Source organism: Acinonyx jubatus, chromosome B2, assembly GCF_027475565.1.
Source record: "Acinonyx jubatus isolate Ajub_Pintada_27869175 chromosome B2, VMU_Ajub_asm_v1.0, whole genome shotgun sequence".
Lineage (NCBI taxonomy): Eukaryota > Metazoa > Chordata > Mammalia > Carnivora > Felidae > Acinonyx > Acinonyx jubatus.
In genome coordinates, this window is record NC_069385.1 from 45,562,203 (window position 1) to 45,586,870 (window position 24,668).

General features: G+C 39.0%; 1 protein-coding gene, 1 long non-coding RNA gene and 1 other non-coding gene across 10 annotated transcripts in view; 2 read left to right on the forward strand and 1 right to left on the reverse strand.

The window, feature by feature from the left end:
• Positions 1-9,715: 9,715 nt before the first annotated feature.
• Positions 9,716-21,206, reverse strand: LOC128315539 (uncharacterized). 3 transcript variants are annotated; one of them, XR_008298379.1, is made up of 4 exons: positions 20,896-21,206; positions 20,170-20,331; positions 14,056-14,256; positions 9,716-12,052 (listed from the first exon to the last, which is right to left on the reverse strand). It is a non-coding gene; the product is annotated as an uncharacterized LOC128315539 (long non-coding RNA). The 3 variants fall into 3 exon arrangements; XR_008298378.1 differs by having other exon boundaries at positions 20,491-21,206; XR_008298380.1 differs by lacking the exons at positions 9,716-12,052; positions 14,056-14,256 and adding an exon at positions 17,271-18,305 and having other exon boundaries at positions 20,491-21,204.
• ROS1 (ROS proto-oncogene 1, receptor tyrosine kinase) overlaps positions 14,505-24,668 on the forward strand; it is a 124,316-nt gene continuing 114,152 nt past the window's right edge. For 4 of the 6 annotated variants that reach the window (XM_027057018.2, XM_027057020.2, XM_027057019.2 and 1 more), the window contains exon 1: positions 20,843-21,426. In XM_027057018.2, coding sequence (XP_026912819.2) covers positions 21,304-21,426 — 123 coding nt within the window. In that variant the 5' untranslated portion in view covers positions 20,843-21,303. Of the gene's footprint in view, positions 14,658-20,838; positions 21,427-24,668 lie in introns of those variants that run through there. The other 2 variants (XM_053222337.1, XM_053222338.1) reach the window with 2 other exon arrangements.
• LOC113599023 (U6 spliceosomal RNA) lies at positions 18,500-18,606 on the forward strand. Its single transcript, XR_003419763.1, has one exon. It is a non-coding gene; the product is annotated as a U6 spliceosomal RNA (small nuclear RNA).

Here is a 24,668-nt window from a genome sequence, read left to right on the forward strand (position 1 = left end):
TTCTGCACACTGAATTAGAAGGAATTGATATGAATATGAACAGTCATTTTTATAGTATAGACTAGAAATCTTCTGGGAGTGATTTGTCACATAAACTCCAGAAGCCAAACATAAACAAAATTTTAGATTATTTTTTTCTGCTTAAAATGCAATATGCGATTATTATAAAAAGATAAAACATTTCAGAAGCATAAGACAGAATGTTTTCTGTCTTTTTAATTTTTTTTCCTCACCAGATAACCATGGTGACATTTTCGGACTCCTTCAGAACTTCCAAAATTGAGCCTTCATTTTGCCACAGGAACGTTGCTATTTAAGTATGATTATTATATCATGACTCTATTGACCACCTGATAGGTAAACTTTCTAAATGTAGATAAATTTGATGTAACATGTGTAAAGTTATGAACAAGACTTTGGGGAATCATTTTATAGCGTTAGACTTGAATCATTTTGGATCCCATTCTTTTGTACAAGAAGAGCTGGTTAGGCCTGTTTTTCTCAGTTCCCACAGTCTCACTGGCTCAATCCAGCTTTGCACAAAATTGTTATACACCCAGTTAAAACTTACTTTTGCACTACCTGAATGCTTTTACTTTTAATAATTCTAAGATAAGCTACTTGTTGACTTCTTTAATGTGTAGGAAAAGCGTGAGCTAGTATAGGTTCTGGTTATTTAAACTTTGACGAAAGCAATAGCTGCTTTTGTCCAAGTAAGAAAATCTTTGGGGATGGTTAGTTCTTTTTGTCCTGGATAGATAACAAAACCTCAACAGTTTGACATATTATACTTTCCAGTGGATTAACGAGGTAGATAATCGATCTCTGTTGATTTGTAACCAAAATTCTTGGCATATCAAATGGGGATGGGTACATATAAGTAGGACAGTAGTTTTCAATTTTCAATTTGTAATTATCAATGCTTAATTGAAGTGAGAAAATACTAAATAAATGATGAAAGTGCTCATTAAATGAATCGATAAATAAATGGTTCTTTTTTTTTTAATTTTTTTTTTAACGTTTATTTATTTTTGAGACAGAGAGAGACAGAGCATGAACGGGGGAGGGTCAGAGAGAGGGAGACACAGAATCTGAAACAGGCTCCAGGCTCTGAGCTGTCAGCACAGAGCCCGACGCGGGGCTCGAACTCACGGACCGCGAGATCATGACCTGAGCTGAAGTCGGTCGCTCAACCAACTGAGCCACCCAGGCGCCCCGATAAATAAATCGTTCTAACAAGGATGTTATATTTTCTCATCAACAATCAAAAAGACAAATGGTTCTAAGTTCATTCATTAATTCATTCACTCACTCAGTTGTTGTTTTGTTAGAGCATCCAACCATTCATCCATCTATCCATCTTTCCAACTACCATCTTCTCAAAACATACTTTTTGAACACCTTCTCTGGAGATGACCTTGTGAGGGAATTAAATAACAGACCAAAAAAATCACATAAAACATCAATGGCATCCCCATAAAGCTAAACATCAACATTCTAGTTAAAATTCTTCGAGTGGATTTTTGGGTAATGTTTCTAAAAAAAAAAAAAAGGTCAAAAAAATGGATTTATATAGACCTGAAGAGAATTGCCTCAGGAACTAAAATAAGAGGTAGAAATGTATACCCCACCCTGGAAGATCTTGATTAAATAGGTCTGAATCTGCCAATTACTATGAGTTCTTGATCAGACTGCTCTATTTTTCAATGCTGTATTTCTCATCGACAATAGAGATACAATGAAACCTACCTGTCAAGCTTATTCAGGAATACTAAGTGAGATACTGCACATGAGAGCCTCTGCAATTCCAAAGTGTGATACAGTTATAAGGTGTTCGTGACTATTAATATACGTCAATGAGGTAAAAATATGTTCAGAGGTATAGAGAGTTTTTCTCAGTTTTTGCAAACACTGCTAAGTGCTAATGGCATTCTGTTCTAAGGTGAATAGTCAATTTTCATGAGTCAAGATAAATTCATATGCAACAATCCTTTTTATTTGATTCAAGTGTGGAGTGAGGGGAAGGATGGGCAGAGGAGAGAGGAGGTGCAGAGATGTGGGGTGAGAAACCGGGAGTGGATACTATGAGATGGCGTGGAGTGGTATCTTGAATGGAGTGTTCTTACCCTGGAGAGTATTGTGCTCATGATCCTTTTGAGGCTGATCCTGTCAGTAATCTTGAGAGCCCATGGACATTTTGAAAGGACACTTTAAAATCCCAGAACATTAGTTCTAGAAGAAAATGCACAGTTATCCATTCTAACCTCCCCATTTTTGGAACAGGAAGTAGTATAGAGAGGTTAAAGTCACTTGGTCAAAGTCACAGAGCCTGTTGGTGGCAGGGGCATATGATAGTTTGACAGAAGTTGATTTGACATGGGGCCATCTTAGAATTCTAAAAACTACATTACTCAACTTTTATCTGTTCTTATTCTTATTATTTTTTTAATTTATTTAAAAAAATTTTTTTAACGTTTATTTATTTTTGAGACAGAGAGAGACAGAGCATGAGCGGGGGAGGGGCAGAGAGAGAGGGAGACACAGAATCGGAAATAGGCTCCAGGCTCTGAGCGGTCTGCACAGAGCCTGACACGGGGCTGGAACTCACAGAGTGCGAGATCATGACCTGAGCCGAAGTCAGCCACTCAACCGACTGAGCCACCCAGGTGCCCCTATCTGTTCTTATTTTTAAATAATTTGTACAACAGGCTTGGGGCTCATCCTATGCCTGAATCACCCTGGTGTCAGGATCAGTGAGGAGCTGGTGTGGGTGGGGCTTAGGCACTTATTGCCAGAACACATGACCAGCACTAGTATGTTGACCACACTTGCTTCTCCAAGAATGGCCCTCATTCTGTGGGAACTCTCTCTCACATTCCACTATTTCACTTTTTACGTCACAATATTTTTATTTAACTTCAATTATTGAATGTGTTTGTCTGCTTCACAAAGGAAGCCACTCTAATTTTCATTTGGCTTTCCAATGCCTGCCTTACTAACAATGGTTACCTTACTTGATTGGATATAGAGAAGATAGATGATGGTGGGAGGGATATCTGGACCACACTCTGATCCCTTAGTTCCAGACTGTTCAGAAAATCCACAATTCAACGCCATCACTTCTCTCAGTATTTGGTGACATATATTATACTTGAGACTAACAAACACCACTTTAAGTTGGTTTTGGCCAAACTTCTTGCAACACGTTTTTTAAAAAAAGTATCTTTGCTGCCTTAAAAATATAAAAGCAATAGATTTATAAAAATTCGAACAACAACATAGAAATGAATAAAGTAGAAAGAGCCTTGAAATAGGGCAGAGTTAGAAAAGGATGAGTCATGCATATCCATAAGAAAAAATAATGTGGCTACTCTAAAGAACAACAACAGGGGCGCCTGGGTGGCTCTGGGCTGATGGCTCAGAGCCTGGAGCCTGCATTCGATTCTGTGTCTCCCTCTCTCTCTGCCCCTCCCCCGTTCATGCTCTGTCTCTCTCTGTCTCAAAAATAAATAAACGTTAAAAAAAAATTAAAAAAAAAAAGAACAACAACAACAGAAAATAACAAGTTTGGGTGAGGATGTGGAAAAATTGGAGTCCTTGTGCCCTGTTGATAGAAATGCAAAATGGTGGAGCCACTGCTCCATAAGCAGTATGGAGTTTCTTCAGAAAATAAAAAACCAGAATTACCGTGTGATCCAGCAATCCCACTTCTGAGTATGTATCCAAAAGAATTGAAAACAGGATCTTGAAGAGATAGTTGCACACCCGTGTTCGTGGCAGCATTATTCCCAACAGCCAAGAGGTGGAAACAACCTAAATGTCCATCGACAGATGACTAGATAAAGAAAATGTGACATGATAGAGATGTTAGCTAACACTATGATGGAAATCATACTGCAGTGTATAAATGTATCAAATCAACATGTTGTGTACACCTTGTGATGTCAATTAAATACCATGTTATATGTCAATTATATCTCAATTAAAAAAAAGAAAATGTGGGATAATCATACAATGGAATATTATTCAGCCTTTAAAAAGAAGAAAATCCTATCATATATTACAACATAGATGGACCTTGAGGACATTATGCTAAGTGAAATAAGCCAGGTACAAAAAGACAAATACTGTATGATTCTATTATATGGGGTATCTAAAGTAGTCAAATTCTTAGAAACAGGAAGTGGAATGGTGGCTGCCAGGGGTTGGGGCAGAAAAGGAAAGGGAAGTAGTTGTTTAATGGGTACAGAGTTTCAGTTCTGCAAGATGAAAAAATGCTAGAGGTCTGTTGCACAACAGATAACACTACTGCACTGTTCATTTACAAGCAGTTAAGATGGTCAATTTTATGTTACCACCATAAAAAGGTAAATAAGTGAAACCCAGATACCTTAAAACAACAACAAAAAATCCCCAATGATTTTATTTTAATGGAGGGCAAGTGTTCTGTCTTAGTATTTCAGAGCTGAGGCTACTCCACCTTGGGAGGTAGGACCTATGTCACTCTGCCATGCTGCCTCTTGGGGTAGAGATATAAGTGGCCATCACCCCTGGTGTGAGGAGTCCCAGGACAGCCACGTGCTACAGGAGAATTAGGATTGGGTCAATCCACATTCTGCACTGGGTAGGTTACTGAGTCTCCAAGTCTCAATTTCTTCATCTGCACCTATGGGTAATATCTGCTTTTCAGTGCTTGGAGGATTAGAAGGCTAGCCTTGTTAATAAAGAATTCAATAAGTGGTAGCTATTATGACCGACACCTTCAGGCAATTCTAGTTTGACATCCAGGGTCTCTCTAAATGCAACACAGATTCTTAGTGGTGGGAACAGGCAATGCCAGGGAGGGTTCCTGGGGACAAACCCACATGAGCTCAGAAGGCTGGCTTTGCATTTCAGAGCAACCAAATTATCTTAGCAGGCAAAGTGTCTTAATGGGCCTTTGAAATCTGTTATGAAGGTGGGCAACCATCCCTGTAAGAAACTTCAAAGACATAGCTCTCCAAAGCATCATTCATATCAGAAGGGTGCTTGTACCTCCTAGTCTATCAAACAGGAAGTTACTATATAAACTTCAGGATCTATTGGGAAACTAACTCTGTAAGAAGGAAGTTCCTGGCCTCTTGTAGAAGAGAGAGTAATTGGGCCAACTAAATAGCAATCCATCACTTCGCATGCATCAGGCAATACGATGTAGAGAATATATCATTTAGTGCAGACAATACATTTATTTTTTCAGGAAAGCACTTTTCACATCCAAGGTATACATTTTATGTCTCAAAGATCCTCTGCAACAAGTGGATTGCAGTCCTGGAGGGCACTTGTTAATACTAAAAATAATATTACAAACAAACAAAAATGACTGTTCAATCTAATTACAATTATTCAGTGGTTGTGTTTAGAAAAGTCGTAGAAGTGGGCATTTAGAATCTCAAAACAAAAGTTCATAGAACAGGATAAGAATTTAAACATATGCTATCTTATTCTCTCTTAGATTAGAGTCTTACTGTCTACATATTTGAACTTCAGCAATACCACGATAAATGGCTGAGTCAACATGGACAGACAGAAGACAAACAACTAAGATTAGGACCAAAGACTCCTAGAAAAAGACAGATTCCAGCATGAATAGCACTTGGAGATCAGACTGTTTTTTGTTCCATAGATATTGTGACCTGACATCAAAAAAGAAGAAACTATGTATATATGTCACTAGATTCATATGGAGACTGCATTTTCTTTTTTCCTCCTTTGCTAATTTATCTTTACTCAGCTGTTGAGTCTATAGTGCCTCCTTATTAACAGAAGAAGGTGAACACTGGCCTAATGTGCCAGTTAGAACCTGTAACAGGAAAGCTGTTTTTCTCAGCAATTTCAATATTTTCATGAAGAAGAAAGTGTCCTTTATTTTCATGCAAAAGAAACTAGCCCACACTTTCCTGTACCCTTACCTTTACTGATGTGAATAAATAAGACAGTTTCCAAATTCCAAGTCTGTTGTTTTGTGTAGGAAAAATTATACATTTTCTTCATTTTCCTTTTTTAATGTGAATGCAGAAACACATATAATTTATGAATATCAGGCCTGTAAACAGTGGGATTTTGCTAATGAAGCCAATGCAAGTTAAAGGTGCCTATTTCCCAGATAGCTAACCGTTAAGAACATTCTAGAAGACAAGTTCAGCATTCAGTGAAAGGTTGTACTAGAATCACACTTTCTCAGTTTAAGAATTTTAAGACACTCATGTGTCCAGATTGGGTGTAGAGCATGTTAAAGTAATTTATTTCTAAAAATCAAGTATTGAAGCTAGTGAATGACTGACTTAAAAAGGAGATTTGATATTATCCTTATTACATTCCTATCACTCACCTGAATTTTAAATACCTTGCTGAAGAGGAGGAAAAGGGGTAAAGTTACATTCCATGAAAAATACCATAGGCATAGTATCTGAAAATGTGACCTGTTCAATTTTTCAGTGGAAAAATGCATAAAACATTGAATCTTGTGATTTCTAAGGCTCATATTCTATAATTCTTTCAGCTGCAATTAAAAAACTTTAAAGAATGCTGGAATCAATAGGCTTTGAACTATTTGAATTTGCATTTTTTTATCTTAAACTTATGGTTTGGAGACATCAATGGTTAAACCATGTGAGGCTGTTTACCAGGATAAACCAAAGCCATGGATCTCACAAGTAGTTGGTTGGACTTACTCATTTTCCTATCAAACTACATAGTTCCAACCAAAGATTAGGTTTTATGGACACAGCTTTTACTCCAATTCTATTTGGGTTTATGGGTGTCACACTGCCACCCTGTGGACATGAGACTTTTCAGCTTTTAGGGAGGTCTTCAAAATTAACTAGTACTCCATCTAAAACATAGGCAGGGCTTATGCATTGTAACAAATGTACCACTCTGGTGGGGGATTTTGATAATGTGGGAGGCAATACATGTGTGCGGGCAGACGGTATATGAGAAATCTCTGTACCTTCCTCTTAATTTTGCTGTGAACCTAAAATGGCTCCAAAACACAAAGTCTTAAAAATATCGTATGCCCCCCCCACACACACATCCTGCATTATATATAATGCATTATATATAATGTATATAAATGTGCTTCATATATGCTTTAAACTTAATACATAATATATGTATGCTTTAAGCTTAAAATTAATATATGTGAAATTTCAGACATTGTTTATTATGTAGGAAATAAAACAATAATTGTTTCTCACTAAAATGAAACTCTGTAAAGAGATAGATACTGCATGAGCCAGTTTTTAAAAATATAACTATACCTTCACCAGAAACCATAAAACTCAAAGATGGGCTTTTCTAGAATTGCCTTCTGACTAAGTTCCAGTCTAGGAAGACCAACTGTCCTGGTTTGCTTGGAACTAAAAGTTTTCCCAGGTCACAGTACATTCAGCGCTAAAACTGGGAAAGTTCTAGAGAAACCAGGAAGAATGGATCACATTAAGTATGACACACAGATTGCTGTCTTGCCTAAGGATTGCAGTCTTCTTTGTTTCTAGCAATTTGTCACAGAATTATGGGAGTTCACAGTGCCCTCTTTAGGGTAAAAGGAGAGTCTGATGAATTAAAAGTAAATAGGGCCAATGTCTTGAGAAGCACTATTCACAATTGCCCCAAAGTGGAAGCAATCCAAAAGTCTGTCAACTGCCGAGTGGATAAATGAATCTGTTATATTCATACAATGGAATATTACTCAGCAATAAAAGTAATGAACTACTGATACATGCTACAAAATGGATAAACCTTGAAGACAGGATTCTAAGTCAATAAAAACGGTCACAAAAAGCCACATGTATTATTTCCATTTATATGAAATATTCAGACCAGCAAATCCATAGAAATAGAAGGTAGATCAGTGGTTGCTGGGGGCTGGAGGCAGGGAGAATGAAGGGAAAAAAGATAGGAGTTTCTTTTTTGGATAATAAAATGTTCTCAGATTAGATAGTGGTAATGATAGCACAGTTCTGTAAATATACTAAAAGCCATTCAATAGCACACTTTAAATGGGCGAGTTGCATGGTAGGTGAATCATATTTCAGTAAAGCAGTTTTTTGAAAAAAGTAAATAGATCCTTGGTATCAGGGCTCTACTGCAGTAGACTGTTGGCAAAAAGTATGATGAGTGGTTTGGAAACACGAAAAACCAATTTATATGTAAGTTTCCATGATTAACTCCTTTCAGGTCTATAAACTATGGAATCGATTAACTTTTAAATGGTTTAAGAGAGTAAAGAAGCCATCAATTTCAGATGCAACCTTTACCTGTGTGGAAATTTGGAGATTTAGCATCAGATACAACATGTTCACCAAGTTGAGCTGTGAGGAGGAAAGAAGTGTGGGTGTTGAGTGAGGTGGTTGGCCTCCTGAGGCGGGATTCTCACGGCTGTCTTTTACGAGCATCCTACCTTTCCTACTGTTGTTGTCACCCCAGGTGCAACCAAGTGCTGAGTCTTGGGGAAAGCAGGAAAGCCTCCCCTTTCAGGCCACACAGGGCTTTTGTCCTTTAAGGGTGTGGATGGCTGTGGTCTGGGTATGTTGATAAGCTCCTCAGAGTTGCCATTCATCAGAAATTCAAATCAATGGGGCGCCTGGGTGGCTCAGTCAGTTAAGTGCCCAACTCTTAAAAAAATTTTTTTTAATGTTTATGTATCTGTGAGAGACAGAGAGAGCATAAGCAGGGGAGGGGCAGAGAGAGAGGGAGACAGAATCTGAAGCAGGCTCCAGGCTCCGAGCAGTCAGCACAGAGCCCGGTGTGGGGCTAGAACTCACGAACCATGAGAACATGACCTGAGCTGAAGTCGGACGCTTAACGGACTGAGCCACCCAGGCACCCCATTTAAGGGCCCAACTCTTGATTTCGGCTCAGGTCATGATCTTGCAGTTCATGAGTTCGAGGCCCACATCGGGCTTTGCTCTGACAGTGCGGAGGAGCCTGCTTGGGATTCTCTCTCTTCCTCTCTGCCCCTTCCCTGCTTGCGCTCTCTCTCAAAATAAAAAAAAATAAAAATAAAAAGTTCAAATCAGTAGATTGTCACTGAAGACAGCTGTTCATCCCAAACTTTCTGTGAGAAAGAGCTCCTGGAGGAGTAGCTCCTGAGAGAAACAATCTCATTTTAAATATAAGGCAAAAGATAGTGGTATGAATCATAAAATAACACTAGTGGCTGTTTACAAGAAAACAAAGATGAAGGAAGAACAAATTATTGTAAGCAGAAGGAAGCAGCTCCTTCAGGAAGATTTATTCATAAGGCAGGAAGCCAGTGCCTCTAAAGCACCAACTATCACAGAGCTGGCAAGAGTAAGCTCTTGAATGCTTACTTGAGATGAACAAACCGTTTAATTTACAACGATGGGCCTTTGGGCTGGGGGACAGGCTTCTATGCAGTATTTGTCATGTCCCCTGTTACTGACTGTTTTCATTCTCTTCAATGATTTCTTCCCTCAAAATTCCCCTTATCCAGAGTCTCTGAGGTGGTGAATTTATGAGGGGAATAAAACTGAATATTTTAAAAAATGCCTTAGAGTGACTTTAACTCAGATGCCTTAGACTTGGTGTTACTGTGCCACTAATTTTTTGTTGTTGTGCTTGAACCAGAGGCATTCTGGAGAGTTATAAATGTTACGGGGATTTATAAGGCGTTTCTGGAGGGGAGCTCCCGTGTGGGAGAACCAGTCACGGATTTAAACAGTTCAATTTCAGGAGGGGACAATGAAGTAGGGCTTCTGGCCCTACCATCTGTCCTGAGGCTCAGCATGGGAGTTGGGGAGGGCAGTGAAAAGTCTCCATCTGGTCCTGGGTTGTCTTCCACAGGTCAGGAGGAAATCACACAGAACTCACCTACGAGGCTCCAGGGAGCTCAAGTGATGACTGTTGGGAGTTCGATCTCACGGAAGGGGGAAAATTTAGGTAAATAGAAAATTGACCTAAGATCAAAGTGGCAGAGGGAAACTGCTGAAATTGTATTTCAAATAGGACCCATTTTTGGAATTTGTTATTATATTTATCTTTGAAAAATCTCTGTAAAACCCAATGAAATTTTTAAAAAATAGTGGTACTTAAAAGATTCTTCTAGTAACAGTTATACTAATAGCTGATCTCTCTCTCTCTCATCTCTGTCTCTGTCACGCACACACACACACACACACACACACACACACAGCCTAAAAACCACATGAATGACTTTAAAAAGTCTTTTTAAGTTTATTTATTTATTTTTGAAGGGGAAGGGGCAGAGAGAGAGGGAGAGAGAGAATCCCAAGCAGGCTTCTCACTGTCAGCACAGAGTCCGATGCGGAGCTCAGTCCCACAAACTGTGAGATCATCACCTGAGCCAAAATTAAGAAGTGGGATGCTTAATCGACTGAGTCATCCAGGTGCCCCTCACATGGATGCCTTTTTGGCACAGTTTTAAATAAATATTTATTGAACAGGTACTAGATTGAAGCATCTGAAACTGGTATTTTTTTAAGGTCAAAATATTCAAATATCAGCCATTCCACATGGTTGAACCTATGGTTAAAATTGTTCGAGGAATCAGCAGTGAAAAAAAACAAAACAAAACAAAACAAAACAAAAACACTCTCCTACCCTCAAGGGATTTGTAATCTACTATGGAATACAACCTTTATACAAATAAAGAGTAATCAGTCAACAAATAACTACACATGTATCGACTCTAGGCAAAAAAAAAAAAAAAAAAGAAAAAAGAAGAAGAAGAAAACCCCACAAAAACAAAACAAAACCAAAAATAAACCAAAAACATGCAAGGAGCCACAGGCCTGTTCAATGAAGAAATCAAACCTAGTCTCAGTGGTCAGTGAAGGTGCCCCTGGGAAAGTGATATGGAAGGATGGGTGGGATAAATCCGATGGAGACAGGTATGGGTCTCCTGGGCAGTGAAGACTGATGAGGGAAGGCCCAAGGGAAAGAGAAGAAACCAGAAGGAGTTCTGGCTACTTGGAGGGTGAGGTAGGAGAAGGAAAGCAGAGGGAGAAAAGCTGAGCAGGTAGACTGAGGAGATCTTTGCTAACATGTACATTTTAGGGACTTTAAACCTGGAACTCTCAAAAGGTAAACTGAGGCATATCAACAATTTTAAGAGTTTATTGGAGTAAATATAGATTCTAATCAGGCCGTGCTGAGCTGGAAGCGGGTAGGAGCACTCTGCCAACAGGAGTTAGGGGAAGTCCTTATGTAGAGAAGGTGTAGGAGCAAAGGAAGGAAATTATCTGATTAAACAGTTGCCTTATTTGGGAAAAGACTAGCCGGCCATTCTTTCGTGACTGGGTGCTCCTAGGTTTCAGTTTCTTAAACTTGAGGCATTTCCAGGCTTTGGTTTTGGTTTGCTTATTAAAGCAACTAAAGCCTTAGAGCCACTTCAGTCTAATGGCTTTCTTATTCAATTAATTGAACAATCCTAAGGGAAATGGGAAGGCACCAAAGTGGCGTAAGCAGGGGAGCAACAGAGTTTTACACTGCGTATTGGTATAGAATTAGTTTTCAGTAGACTGTCTTGTCCACATTTCCAAGTGCTGCAATAAGATCTGAACAGACTGAAGTGTCTGAAGTCTGAACTGGCATCTGGCGACCACATGTCGGGAGTAGAGAAGCTGTGCACCTGTTCCTCCAGGCAGACTGTCCGCTCCTGACCAGGGCAGCACTTGTCCTGGTGAACAGGGAGGCAGCTTTCTTACCACAGCCCTCCCAGCTGAGTCACTTGAGATTCATTTACTGGCTTTCTGGTTCCTCTGAGCAACTCTGACCATTCAGTTTCCAGAGGAACAGATGGAAGTAGAGATTCGGAATGGAGGTTGCATAAGGAAGACATCACAGTTCTTTTGTGACACGCTTGAAATAAATCGCTTGGAGTGGATTGCTGGGCTCTTGAGCAGAACCCTGAAAACATCTGGGCCAGGGTTTTGGAGTGACTATTTCAGTGAGAATTCAAGGCAGATATAAAAGCAACTGGAAAAGCACAATAATGACTACAGGAGCTCTTCTGCTTTGTGCAATCACACTGCCTGTAATATTAGAACATACAGCCATCTTGGCTGAATATGGTGCACTGTGGTTGGATAAGAATGTTTAATATCTGGGACAAATCTTACTAGTAAATAACAGCCCTGTGCTCCTGAGGCTTAATTAGGACCCATCCTTCCCATGTGGGTGGAACAAACTACCAGGGAAAATAGTGAGTTCTTACTGTGAATTTTTGACATCAAAACTTTTCCCGTTTGATACCCATAGTCATCACCCACAAACATTTCTGTATCACCTGCAAGATGTGAGTGGAGCGAGGGTTTCATATTATCTGTTATCAGTTTACATTCTGACTTTTATTACACTGTATCAATTTAGAAGCTCTTGGCTAAGAATCAGAATAAGAAACTGAAAACTGAAAATGTCTTAACACAAATATGATCTCGCTTGAAGAAATCTGCAACTAGGTAGGTCCAGTGTTCCCTCAATTTTTCACTGCTATTTATATTAAAACATGTTATGGAGTAAAATGCTAATTTGACATGAATTTTAAAACCAAAATTGGAGATACAAAGAAAATTTGAGCTCATAAGAAGCTCAAAACTCAAAGCTTAAGTCCAGTGATGGCCATTATCCCCCACTTAACTCATTAATTCTGCTTTGCTATCAGGGTTCTCCCAGGGAGAAGATTAAAAAACACAGGGCATGGAGATCTTGGGAACGTGGTGGTCTAAATTATGTTGTGAAATATATTTTTAGTAATACTAAATTGTACTATTTAATAATATTTGAGTATATTATATATTATATTATTGAGTTAAAAATAATATATCATAAATTATATTTTAGTAATAATTAAACAATTCAACAATTCAACTCAAAATTCAACAATTTAAACATAAGAATTAAGAATTTAAACATAATGATTTACAGATAACAGCAATTTATATAAATATGAATTATTTTGTTTATTTTTTTAAAGTCTATTTATTCATTTTGAGAGAGAGAGAAAAAGAGTGCAGGTAGGGGGAGGAGCAGAGAGCCAGGGAGAGAGAGAGAGAGAGAATCCCAAGCAGGCTCCACACTGAGTGCAGAGCACGATGCAGGGTTCAAACTCACAAACTGTGAGATCATGACCTGAGCTGAAGTCAGATGCTTAACCGACTGAGCCACCCAGGCGCCCCAATAGATATTAATTATTTTAAATGTAAGTTGTATTATTATAAACCCCCCCTTTTAGAAGGGGTTTGCAATCATTTTGCATTGTAAAACTTCTTTCTTTGTAGCGAAGGATACAATTGGAAACTTTGTCTGACAGACTTGTGCAATATTTGCAAATGCAGATCAGGTGATTTAACGAAGAACTAAATCTGAAGTCATGGTTTCCTGTTTCTTCATCCTCCCTGAGTTTAAACTGCCTATATCATTTTAGTAGCCGTGAGAGCTTCTGAAAGAAAGCACTTGGCTCTCAGCTGTAATCTTTACTTGTAAGTGGTCAAAGTACTCTCTTTGAAAGTAGTTGAGGAGATTGAGAAACCTTTTGAGTTACATAAATAGCTAAAGAAAACAATGTGCAAACGTTCATAATTTGTGAGCAGGTAACCCATTTTATATTAGCAAAGGCTAGTTCACCATTCCAATTAAAATGACAAATTTATATCTCACTTCATAATAAATAAACTTATGTAGAGTTCACATGATGCTATAATATCTAAACTAGCAACCTGCAAACTTAGCCCTCTATTCCTGCAAACCTGTCCTTTTTCTCTTTAGAATTTATTACCATATAACAACTGTGCACACATTTTACCTGTGTACATCTGTTTAGTCCTTCTCTGGCCCCTATCCAAATAAGGGCAAGGATTTTGATCTGTTTGGTTTACTGTTGTCTTCATAGTGCCTTGCAGATTCTTTGGCAAATAGTAAGTACTCAATAACTGTCGAGTATTCATTTAACAAATCATTATGACCATTTCAACTGGACCAACCAGAGTATCTCAGGTGACAAAATTCTTAAACAGGAAGAAATTTATTAAGAACTTACCACATGGCAGGTACTAAAACTTTGAGATTGAATCTGTTGTCTGCCTTTCCAGATGAGGACAGAAATGAAGTAACTGCCAAGGTCACTGAGCTCACAGGTGGAGCCAGGTTTGGATGTAGGCATACATGGGAGTCCATGTTCTAACTACTGTACTAGTTCCAGAAGATAGAAAAGGTGTGGGCTTTGGCTCTAGGGACCTGTGGTGGGGAAAGAGAAATAAAGTGCACTGGAACCTAATACCGTGTCTACCACCTCATAAACTCTCCATTTCCTGCTGTACCAAGAGCCTCTCTTTACCACTGCAATAATTTTTGAAGCAAGGAAATCTTAAAGATTCCCATTCTTCTCTTTCCTAGGTGAACTTTGATGTACTCTTGGGAGGACATTTAAAAACAATTTTTTAAAATGTTTTATTTTATTTTTCAGAGAGAGAGGGAGACACAGAATCCTGAAGCAGGCTCCAGGCTCTGAGCTGTCAGCACAGAGCCCGACACGGGGCTCAAACCCACAAACTGCGAGATCATTACTGGAGCCAAAGTTGGACCCTTAAACGACTGAGCCACCCAGGCGCCCCAAGGAGGACATTTTAAAGTCTGAAGTGGGTATTCAAAACTATTTGGTTTTGTGCTCGGACTACTTAGTCATAAATGGTCAGTAATATAAGTGATTTAATTAGTAGTAGGGTTTCTTTTTTTCCTCCCCTTTTATTATTTTCTCAGTATCTGGAATAAGGCCACTGTTGGAGTTTTTCTCATGTCACTTAATAATTACAACTATGATCAGACGTTGCTTAAAATGTGTGACTGCATTAGAAGAAGCAAGTCCTGGGGCTTGGCTCTCATGGGTCAAAGTCTCTGTCTCCCTCCCTTACCTCCATCTCCTGTCAGTTCCCTGCCTTGGCGATCGGTGATCTGCGATCTGCGATCTGATCTGCATGGGTGCTTTCCTGACCTCCGCCCACCATCTGTCCTTGGGCAGTTGTTTTCTTTTCTCAGTCCTGTATTTCCTGCCTGGGGTAAGGGTTTGAAACGGCAGCAATTCTAGCCCAAGAGGATGGTGGCAGTGGGGGGTGTGGGGGACCATGTGCAGGGTCATTGGTGATGCTGTGTGATAAGGGATCCCAGGGCCTCAGCACCTCAGGGGATGGAGAAACTTCATTGAGAACAAAGGTTGCAGCACTCTTGAGGGTGGGGAACTGTGAAAACCCTCCATAGACTCTGGCTTCTCTACCTCTGGAGGCTGGGAGCAGAGGAAAATTTTAGGAGCCTGACTTTGCATTTGAAAACCTCTTTATTACCAAAGCATTTCACTCCAGGGCTGGATTTGGGTAAAATGTTTAAACTGTCATCCAGTATCCGGTCTGAACCACTGAAAATATCTTCCATGAAGACCTAATGTCTTTTAGCCTATGATCAGATTAAAAGGCTCAAAACTGCAAGTATTTGAGGGAATTAAATAAAAAGCAATACTTTTCTTGTGAACAAGGGTTCAGAAGGCACTGGGTGCCTGGAAGCAGTGGTGGGGGGATGTCCTTCGTCTATAGACAGCAGGGTCAGGACAAACCTTAAGGGTGTCAGCACTCTGAACGCAAAAGTGAGCCGTGGAGGCTAGTGGAGGTGATGGAGGATGTCCAGCCAGCAGCTAGTGCGTGGCGGGAACCAGGGGTCAAGGAGCACATTATTTGTGAAGATACTAACCTGCAGATGTCTATCCGAAGTTTATGGAGCCCCCGACTCTGGGCAGAAGCTCAATAAATGGCAAGTGAATCACAAGTTTAAAGGGAGAAATCCAGCCAAAATTGATTCTGTGCAGCCCTCATCTATGGAATGAGGAGTGTGCCTTAAATTCTAGCCGATGATAGGATTGAGAGCCCAACCTGGCGACACAAGTGAGTCAGCTGTTTGGAAGTTCACCTGAGAGGGGGTGGGGGCCATGGACACAGGGAATCAGGGGAGCAGATGAGGGAGGGTGCTGTGAAATGTGTCTGAAGACTGCAATGGATGTACGACACGCTTATTGTAGTGTGTGGCTCATAGACAATACGGGAAATGGAGAAAATATCAAGAAACAGAAGGTTTTCTTAAAACACACACACACACACACACACACACACACACACACCCCACCACCACCACCACCTAGAGAAACATGTTTTGGTATATCTCTACCCATTTTTTTCTTTTTGTTTTTCATAATTGAGACAGTCTTAGAATACATAATAGAGATTTATGTACTTCTTTCTACCTAACATTATGGCACGGTTTCCTTAAGCCATTAAAAACGCTTTATTACTCTGATTTTTCAGATTTTCTTTTCTCTAGTTTCTTTTCTTAATTTGTAGTAAAAATACAGTGTATGATAGCTATAACATACAAAATACATGCTAATCAACCATTTATGTTCTCAGTGAGGCTTCTGGTCGGCAGTAGGCTATTAGGAACTACGTTTTGGGGAGGTAAAAGTTACGTGCAGATTTTTTGACTGTGGAGGGCTCCCGGTGCCCCTAACTCTCATGCTGTCCCGGGGTTAACTGTACCTGCAGAATTCTGGGCTGGTTTTTAATGACTGTTCAATAACTCATACAAAGAAGGAGTGACCACTTAAAAAACCAGCCTTTTTGAATTTATGGCTTCTGAAAAAGCTCCAGAATGGCAGCAGCAGGGTATAGGCTCTGAACCACAATAGTAGCAATAACAGCAATGGTAATGAAATCCCCTGAGCACCTAGAGGTGAATAAAAGTTTGAAAAGTGACAAAAAACAAAACAAAACAAACAACCCCCCCCCCCCCAACAACAAAAACAACCCAGACCCCAAATTAAGCCTTTGCATTGTGATTTTATCTTTCATTATAGGAAGCAAAAGGCAGGCACTGATTGATCCCATTTCCATTTTCAAGCCTCAGGGGAGGAACGCAGAGAACAAGAATGTCAAATAGCTCACTTTCGCATTTCAACCACCGAGGTCCCAGGCTAAAATAAAATTTTAATTTCATAATAATGTAGTAAAATGAAATTGCAGACTAGAAACTGAACTGTGTCTTTTTAAAAAAGTTTTCATTCCTCTAGGCTGGGACCTTGGTTCTTGAAACTCAAAAGCTAATTGTTTAATATTTTCCTTCTTTCATTCTGTAGCATCATCCCTTCCCTGAGGCATAGAGATGAGATGCGCTGGGTGCAAGGAACTTACAAGAGAGACCCTGACTGTCCTCCCCCCCCCCCCCACCATGCCACCAAATATCCCCCCCAGAGAAATAATTATTGCCCTGGTGATAACCAGTATATATCTTTGGGCCATTTTCATGTTTCAGCTTATGTGCCATGGTAGACAATGACCAGGTTCTAGTGGGCCTGATAAGGAGTAAGGGATGATGGCAGAGGTGGGTCATGAATAAGAATTCAAGGGCAAATTCTTAAGACCTTGAATATTGGTGTGGCCCCTCTTCAGTCTGGTAGTCTAACAGGTCATTGTTTGGAACTCCTTTTGATGACTGTAAAATTTCATTTCTCTGGAGTTATATGATACTGATGGAGTACAATTGAGTTTCAGAATGTACACTCTATATTTTCAATGAATATAATTTTAGAACTCAGGTATATTTGATCATATCAAATCAATGCTGTTGCTAATGAATTGTAAAACTCATTCTAATAAAGAAATAGCAGAGAAGTTTGTACTTAATGAAATTCCTCACAGTTAATATATTGTCCTAACTAAAGTTTGGATTGTATTGTGTGAGGACTGGTATTATTTAACTAAACTGTGGTAACTAAAATTTCTGCCTTTCAGGGGTGTCTTGCTGGCTTAGTGGGTAGAGCATGTGACTCTTGATCTCGGGGTCATGAGTTTGAACCCATGTTGGGAGTAGAGATTACTTTAAAAAATAATAAAATGTCTGCCTTTTAGAACGACGCAAATGATGACTGCCCACTTGGTGGCCGATTGTATTTTCCAAAGGTAGTGCAACAATCTCTTCCATTCTACATGTTCTTCTCAAATCTCACTATTTTCACATCAAGAGGTGGGACCTATTTCCTTCTCCTCGATTCTGGGCAGTTTTATGACTCTCTGGCAACCAATAAAATGCAGCAAAGGTAACTATGACTTCTAAAGCTGAATCATAAAAGACAACGCAGCTTAGCACTGGAGCACTTGCACAAGATCTCTGAGTCACCATGTAAGCTCTCCAATTGCTTGGAGACCATCATGCTGGGAAGAAGTCCAAACAAGCCCATGCAGAGAAATCACCTGGAGAAGATATATGAATTGATTGAGATTCAGTATTACATTATTGGACTGTTAGATTGTTTCCAATCTCTTGATATAAGTAATTCCATAACAAATATCTTTGAACACAGTCCATTTTTCATGAGTGTAACTAAATGCCAGTTAAATTCCAAAAAACAGAATAAGCACAAGAACCTGAAATTGAAGGCTATTTTGTGCTCGCTTGGGCAGCACATATACTAAAACTGGAACGATACAGAGAAGATTAGCACGGCCCCTGCATAAGGATGACACACAAATTCATGAAACGTTCCACATTTTTTATTTGTTTGCAGTCTTTTTTAACAAATCATACTTTTTAAGTTTGAGTGAAACCAACAAAAAGGATATAAGTTATATCTATAAAATTTTGAGATTAAATTTAGTGTTAAAATGCAAATAATAAGTGAAAAGTGTCCTCAGGGACTGTGTCATTTGTATTGTATTGTATTGATCTTATATATGTACATGTACCTAGAGGTAGCAAAACCAGAATTTTTATATTTCGTAATACATACATATCTAGTTAGTATCCAAAAAAAAAAAAAAAAAAGAATTGAAGGTGATTTCTTTTTCACCTTCCCCCAATAAAGCTACATCAAGGAAGTACTTAGCGGTCCATTCTGTTAAGGAAGTAAATGTTACAAATATTATTTGTGCTAATGTGGCACAAGACATAGGTACCACAGTGAAGAAGATGACTTTCGTTAGAATGAGGAAATCCCTTAGACAAGGAAGTTTATTCTCTGACTTAAATGTGTATTTTGTGGAAAGATGGCCATTTTCCTCTGACCAAGAAATCAGAGGGTTGTATATTCTTTAATCTACATTCTTTAAAATGGAGAGAATGGGGGCCCCTGGGTGGCTCAGTCGGTTAAGCGTCCGACTTCGGCTCAGGTCATGATCTCGCGGTCTATGGGTTTGAGCCCCGCATTGGGCTCTGTGCTGACAGCTCAGAGCCTGGAGCCTGTTTCAGATTCTGTGTCTCCCTGTTTCTCTGACCCTCCCCTGTTCATGCTCTCTCTCTGTGTCAAAAATAAATAAATGTTAAAAAAAAATAAAAATAAAATGGAGAGAATGAACAAAGACCAGGTGGCAAAGATCAGGTAGAAGTTTTTTCAAGACAACAAGCTTTAGGGGTCAATTCTGGAGTCAGTACTGTTTGTCTTTACGTTATAGAGCAGTTTCGTCAACATTTGCTCAAAGATGTTTAGCTTTAAAAAAAAAACCCGGGGCGCCTGGGTGGCTCAGTTGGTTGGGCGTCTGACTCCGGCTCAGGTCATGATCTCGCGGTCTGTGAGTTTGAGCCCCGCGTCGGGCTCTGTGCTGACAGATCAGAGCCTGGAGCCAGCTTTGGATTCTGTGTCTTCCTCTCTCTGTGACCCTCCCCCGTTCATGCTCTGTCTCTCTCTGTCTCAAAAATAAATAAACGTTAAAAAACAAAACAAAACAAAACAAAAAAAACCCAGGCATGTATTGCTCACAATGAGAACCTGGGGCCAATAAGAAAAGCTTGTTATGTTAGTATAATTTATTTAAGAAGACATGGTATAGAGCTTTATGCCAACTAACTTGGATGTAAATTAAAAAAAAAAAAGACACCCATCATATTGGATTAGGGCCCAAAGCAATTACCTCATTTTTTTTATTATTAAAGTTTTTTTCAAAGTTTTTTTTCAAAGTTTTGTTTTTTTAATTAAAAAGAAAAAGAAGAAGATGAAGACAAAGGCAAAGAAGAAGAAGAAGAAGAGGAAGAAGAAGGAGAGGAAGAAGAAGAAGAAGAAGAAGAAGAAGAAGAAGAAGGAGAAGAAGAGGAGGAAGAAGAAGACATGGAAGTTTGGGGTACTTGGGTGGCTCAGTAGATTGAGCGTCTTTCTTCGGCTCAGGTCATGACCTCACTGCTCAAGAGTTCGAGCCGGGTCTGTGCTGAAAGCTCACAGCCTAGAGTCTGCTTCAGATTCTGTCTCCCTCTCTCTGACCTTCCCCTGCTAGCGCTCTGTCTCTTTCTCTGTCTCAAATATAAAATAAAACATAAAACAAATTTAGGAAAAAAAGACATGGATACTTAAGTCATAAGAAAAAACAGCAAACACAAAACTATCTGGCCTTAACAAGTTAACCCCCAGCAATCTAAAAAGTAGCTCTCCAGAATGACTCACTTCTGTACCTTGTGGATTTGAAATTCTTAATTTTATCTTGATGTCCGACTCATTGAAATTGTACAGTATTTCCTTTTCAAGAGAGCTACACTTGTACATATCTTAGAGAGTGGCTAGTTTTAGCTCTCTGTCTCAATAGCCTTGATAAGGCAGTATTTTAGTTAATATGTAGTGAAGTTCTCAAAGTGCGCTAACAAACTTCCTTGTCTTTACTCACCCTCCGAGTATTTGTCTATTAATTTCAGCTTTATTTGCTTTTCAATTTCAAAATCTGTATTTCAAAGGGTTCTGTCCCCCCCCCCCCCCGTAGCATCGTTTGATTCTATTTTTCTGATAATTCTTCATTATAATAGTGTCACCGTTTGCTAAAGCGTAGACGGTCCAAACCCAGTTTCCTGTGTAGCTGAAACAACCTCAGAGAAGTGAAGGGGTGGATGATCTCGAGTGTTCCGGTTTCAGACTGCGCAAGTGTCACACGCTTGCTGAAATGCAGTTTGCGTTTTCTACGTGGTTTCCTTCCCCCCGCGAAGCGCACTTCTAAGCTCTAACCTTTAGACAGCAGGTGATCTTCTTTATGAGAGTAAAAGGAAACGAAATTATGAAATAGCTGCTCTGTGAATGTTACAAGCTGTCTACGATTCAAAGGTCTAAAGCAAAAGACGTAAATATTATTTTATAAGGCAAACATATTCTAACATGTCAAAAAAAAAAAAAACAACCCCAAACTCCACCAGCCGCCCTTTCAACTGAAACTTAAAGAACCGATGTAGTGAAATGGAGAAAATGAGAACAGTCGCCTGAAAGTCGCCATTGGTGGAGTGATGAAGAACATTTCCTGGCTTGGTCCGAAACTTGTCAGTTTTGTGAGTCTTGGCTGCATATGGATTTCTGTGGTACAGTGTACAGTTTTAAACAGCTGCCTAAAGTCATGTGTGACTAACCTGGTAAGTTTTGCTGGTCTAATATTTGTCTTTGCAGGAACTGGAACATGGGAAATTCAGCTTGTTGCAAATGAGTGAGGTATTTTTTCTTTATGAGATATTCTCCTAAGAACTGGTAGCGAGGCCAGAAAGATTCTTTTTCCAAAATAAATTAGGGATGTTTTTAATTACAGAAGGTAGGGGAGCTATTTTAGTTCTTTAAGTTATCTGTTCATAGATTTGTGTGTGTGTGAGGAGGCATAGGACTTGGGTTACAGAGGCTTCAATGCAATAAATTTTGCGTGCTTTAAAAGTATCAATTTAAACTCATTTATTACAAAACCGTTTGTTTGTCTTGAAGTCAGAAATAGGTTTGGCCACAGGGCAATGCCTACTAGCTGCAGACGGCAGGCAGTACTGTTTATATTGTGGATGGATGGAGGTATCGGCAGGTGGATGCCCAAGGAAGCAGATACAGATGCCATATAGAACAACATTTCATTTGAAAAGCAAGAATCGTTTTTATTTATTTATTAAAAAAATTTTTTTTTCAACGTTTATTTATTTTTGAGAGAGAGAGAGACAGAGCATGAACGGGGGAGGGGCAGAGAGAGAAGGAGACACAGAATCGGAAACAGGCTCCAGGCTCTGAGCCATCAGCCCAGAGCCTGACGCAGGGCTCGAACTCACGGACCGCGAGATCGTGACCTGGCTGAAGTAGGACACTTAACCGACTGCGCCACCCAGGCGCCCCAAGAATCGTTTTTAAATTGCTTTACTTCTGTCTGTGCATTTGTAATTTTTTTCAGTTATGAGTGTTTTGGTTAGAAAATTTGTTTTCCTTCTCATTTCCGGGTGTCGCCCTTCCTATATACATTGTTTCATATCTTTCAGTTATTGTGACTCAGTTGTCCTTAAAACAGCCACTGAATCAACCGTAAAAACTAAATACATTCTAGCCATGGAAAGATGCACCCTTCTTATGTAAAGGCAAAGGAAATAGCAAGATAGCTTAAAAGGTTATACTGCTTATAGTCCTACTTTTTAGAATAATAAAAGTACCAAATACAGTACTCATTGTCATGTTAAAGTATTGGAGGTAGAAATCTGTGGCAGATAAAAAACAGATTTATTCATGTTACACTCTTCTGGCTTCATTTAAAATATAGTTTAAAACACTACCTAAGCTTGCTATGGATAGTAGCACTTTTTAAAGAAGTTTGGTATTTTATACAATTCATTGTTGAAGACTTCATTGCCATTAATGTAGAATTGTATGCTTTAGGTTTTTACAGTTGTCATCCAAACTTAAAAATGGAAGAATAAGACTATTAAATGTTTTATTTACTAAAAAAATTAAACATTTTCTCTGATTATAAGAACATATACTCATTGTGAAATATTTATAAGATAGAGAAGAAATAGAGAATAAAGAAAAGAGTATTCTTTCTTCTAACATGTATGTAATTTTACATACAGTTGGGCACTCACCTTTTCCATTTAACATTACATTGTAAGTTTTTCCTATATCCTGAAGTTTTTATGGAAACAAGATCTTGAATATATTTAGAATATTTCCATCCGATAAATGTACCACCATAATTTGTTAATTTCCCCACACTATCAAAACTGATGTTGGTTGCTTCCATGATTGTAGCCTCCCATTTATTTGTTTTATTTTTTTTTCTTTTATTTTTCAGTTAGGTTTAGTTTTCTCTTGCCTTTGTGTGGGCTCCTTTGGTCTCAGGCAGTAGGAGTGGACAGTTTGTTCCCTGTTGCACTGCCTTCCGTTTACCACCTACAGACAAAGGCACAGCTGATGTGGTGGCGGCTGCAAGAGACACGGTCTGCCAATTTCACTGGTGACTGTAATAAATGTTCTCCATCTAGGCCTCCCACACAGGACCTGGCGTGACAAAAGCTAGGTGAATAAACAGTGAGCATAGCCATGGATCAGGGGAAAGGATATGAAAAGTGCTGGAGTTTATTATACTGTGTGAATTTTTTTGTGCTCCATTCTTTTAGCCTGGACATTGGCTGTGAAGGTAAAATCTTTGATGTCACCGGGTGGTTCTTGATAGTGAGGCATCTTTGCCATTTAAAAAGAAACACGACGTCTGGTCCAAAGGAATGTTAGAATTGCTGTCCATTAATGCACAAATCATAGTTCTACGCATGAACAGGAGTATTTTACATCAGTTGGGGGATCTGTGTGTGTTAGTTGAGTGTGTTAACTGACTTGACATTTTTGAGTTATATGTGCCTGTGCTGCAGAGAACAAAAAATAATTAGTGGTCTTCAGAACCCTAGTATTGTGGGATCCTTTATGAAAGAGAGACAAAAGGGACTTATGGTCAATTAACTTATGGAAATGCTTTTTGCCAGCTTTTTGTAGATTCACAGGCCACAACAATATATTAATGGATTTGTTTAATCATAGTTTTCTGATCTTCTTTGGCAACAAAACTTTTTTTTTTTTTTTTGAGTAACAAGTCCCAACAACTGAGGAACTGCTGTTGAGAAATGCTGTTAGAAGCATCAATTCAACTCAATAAAAGACTGTTAAAAACAATAGAGTTCAGAAGGTTATCCTGTTTAAAAAAGCACAAACATCAGTACCTTTCTCGTGTATTGATATATAACTTTATAACAAGATAATAGAACAATCCAAACATTCCATAAAATATCCAGAAATTAGCACCATTTGTATTGGTGTGCAAATGGGCAGACCAGTAAAACAGAAGACAGTCTAGAAATTAAACCAGGCACTTAAGGGTGTGGGGAATATGATAAAGACAATTCAGACCAAAGTAGAGCTATTTATTTAGAACAAAAAATACCTTCCTTCAGTAGGTGAATGGATAAGTAAATTGTGGCACATCCAGACAAGGAAATATTATTTAGAGCTAAAAAGAAATGAGCTATCAAGCCATGAAAAGACATGGAGGAAACTTCAAGGTATATACTAAGTGAAAGAAGGCCAATCTGAAAAGACTACATACCGTATGATTCCAACTACATGACATTTTAGAAAAGGCAAAACTATGGAAGCAACAAAAAGACCTGTGGTTGTGAGGAATGGGTTTGTACGTGGTGGTGGTGGTGGTGGGGTGATGAATAGAGAGAGCACTGAGGATTGTTAGAATAGTGAAAATACTCTGTGTGATACAGCAATAGATATACGTCACTATGTATTTGTCTAAACCCACAGAATATACGACTCCATGAGTGAGCTCTAAGGCACGCTACGGACTTGGAGTGATTAT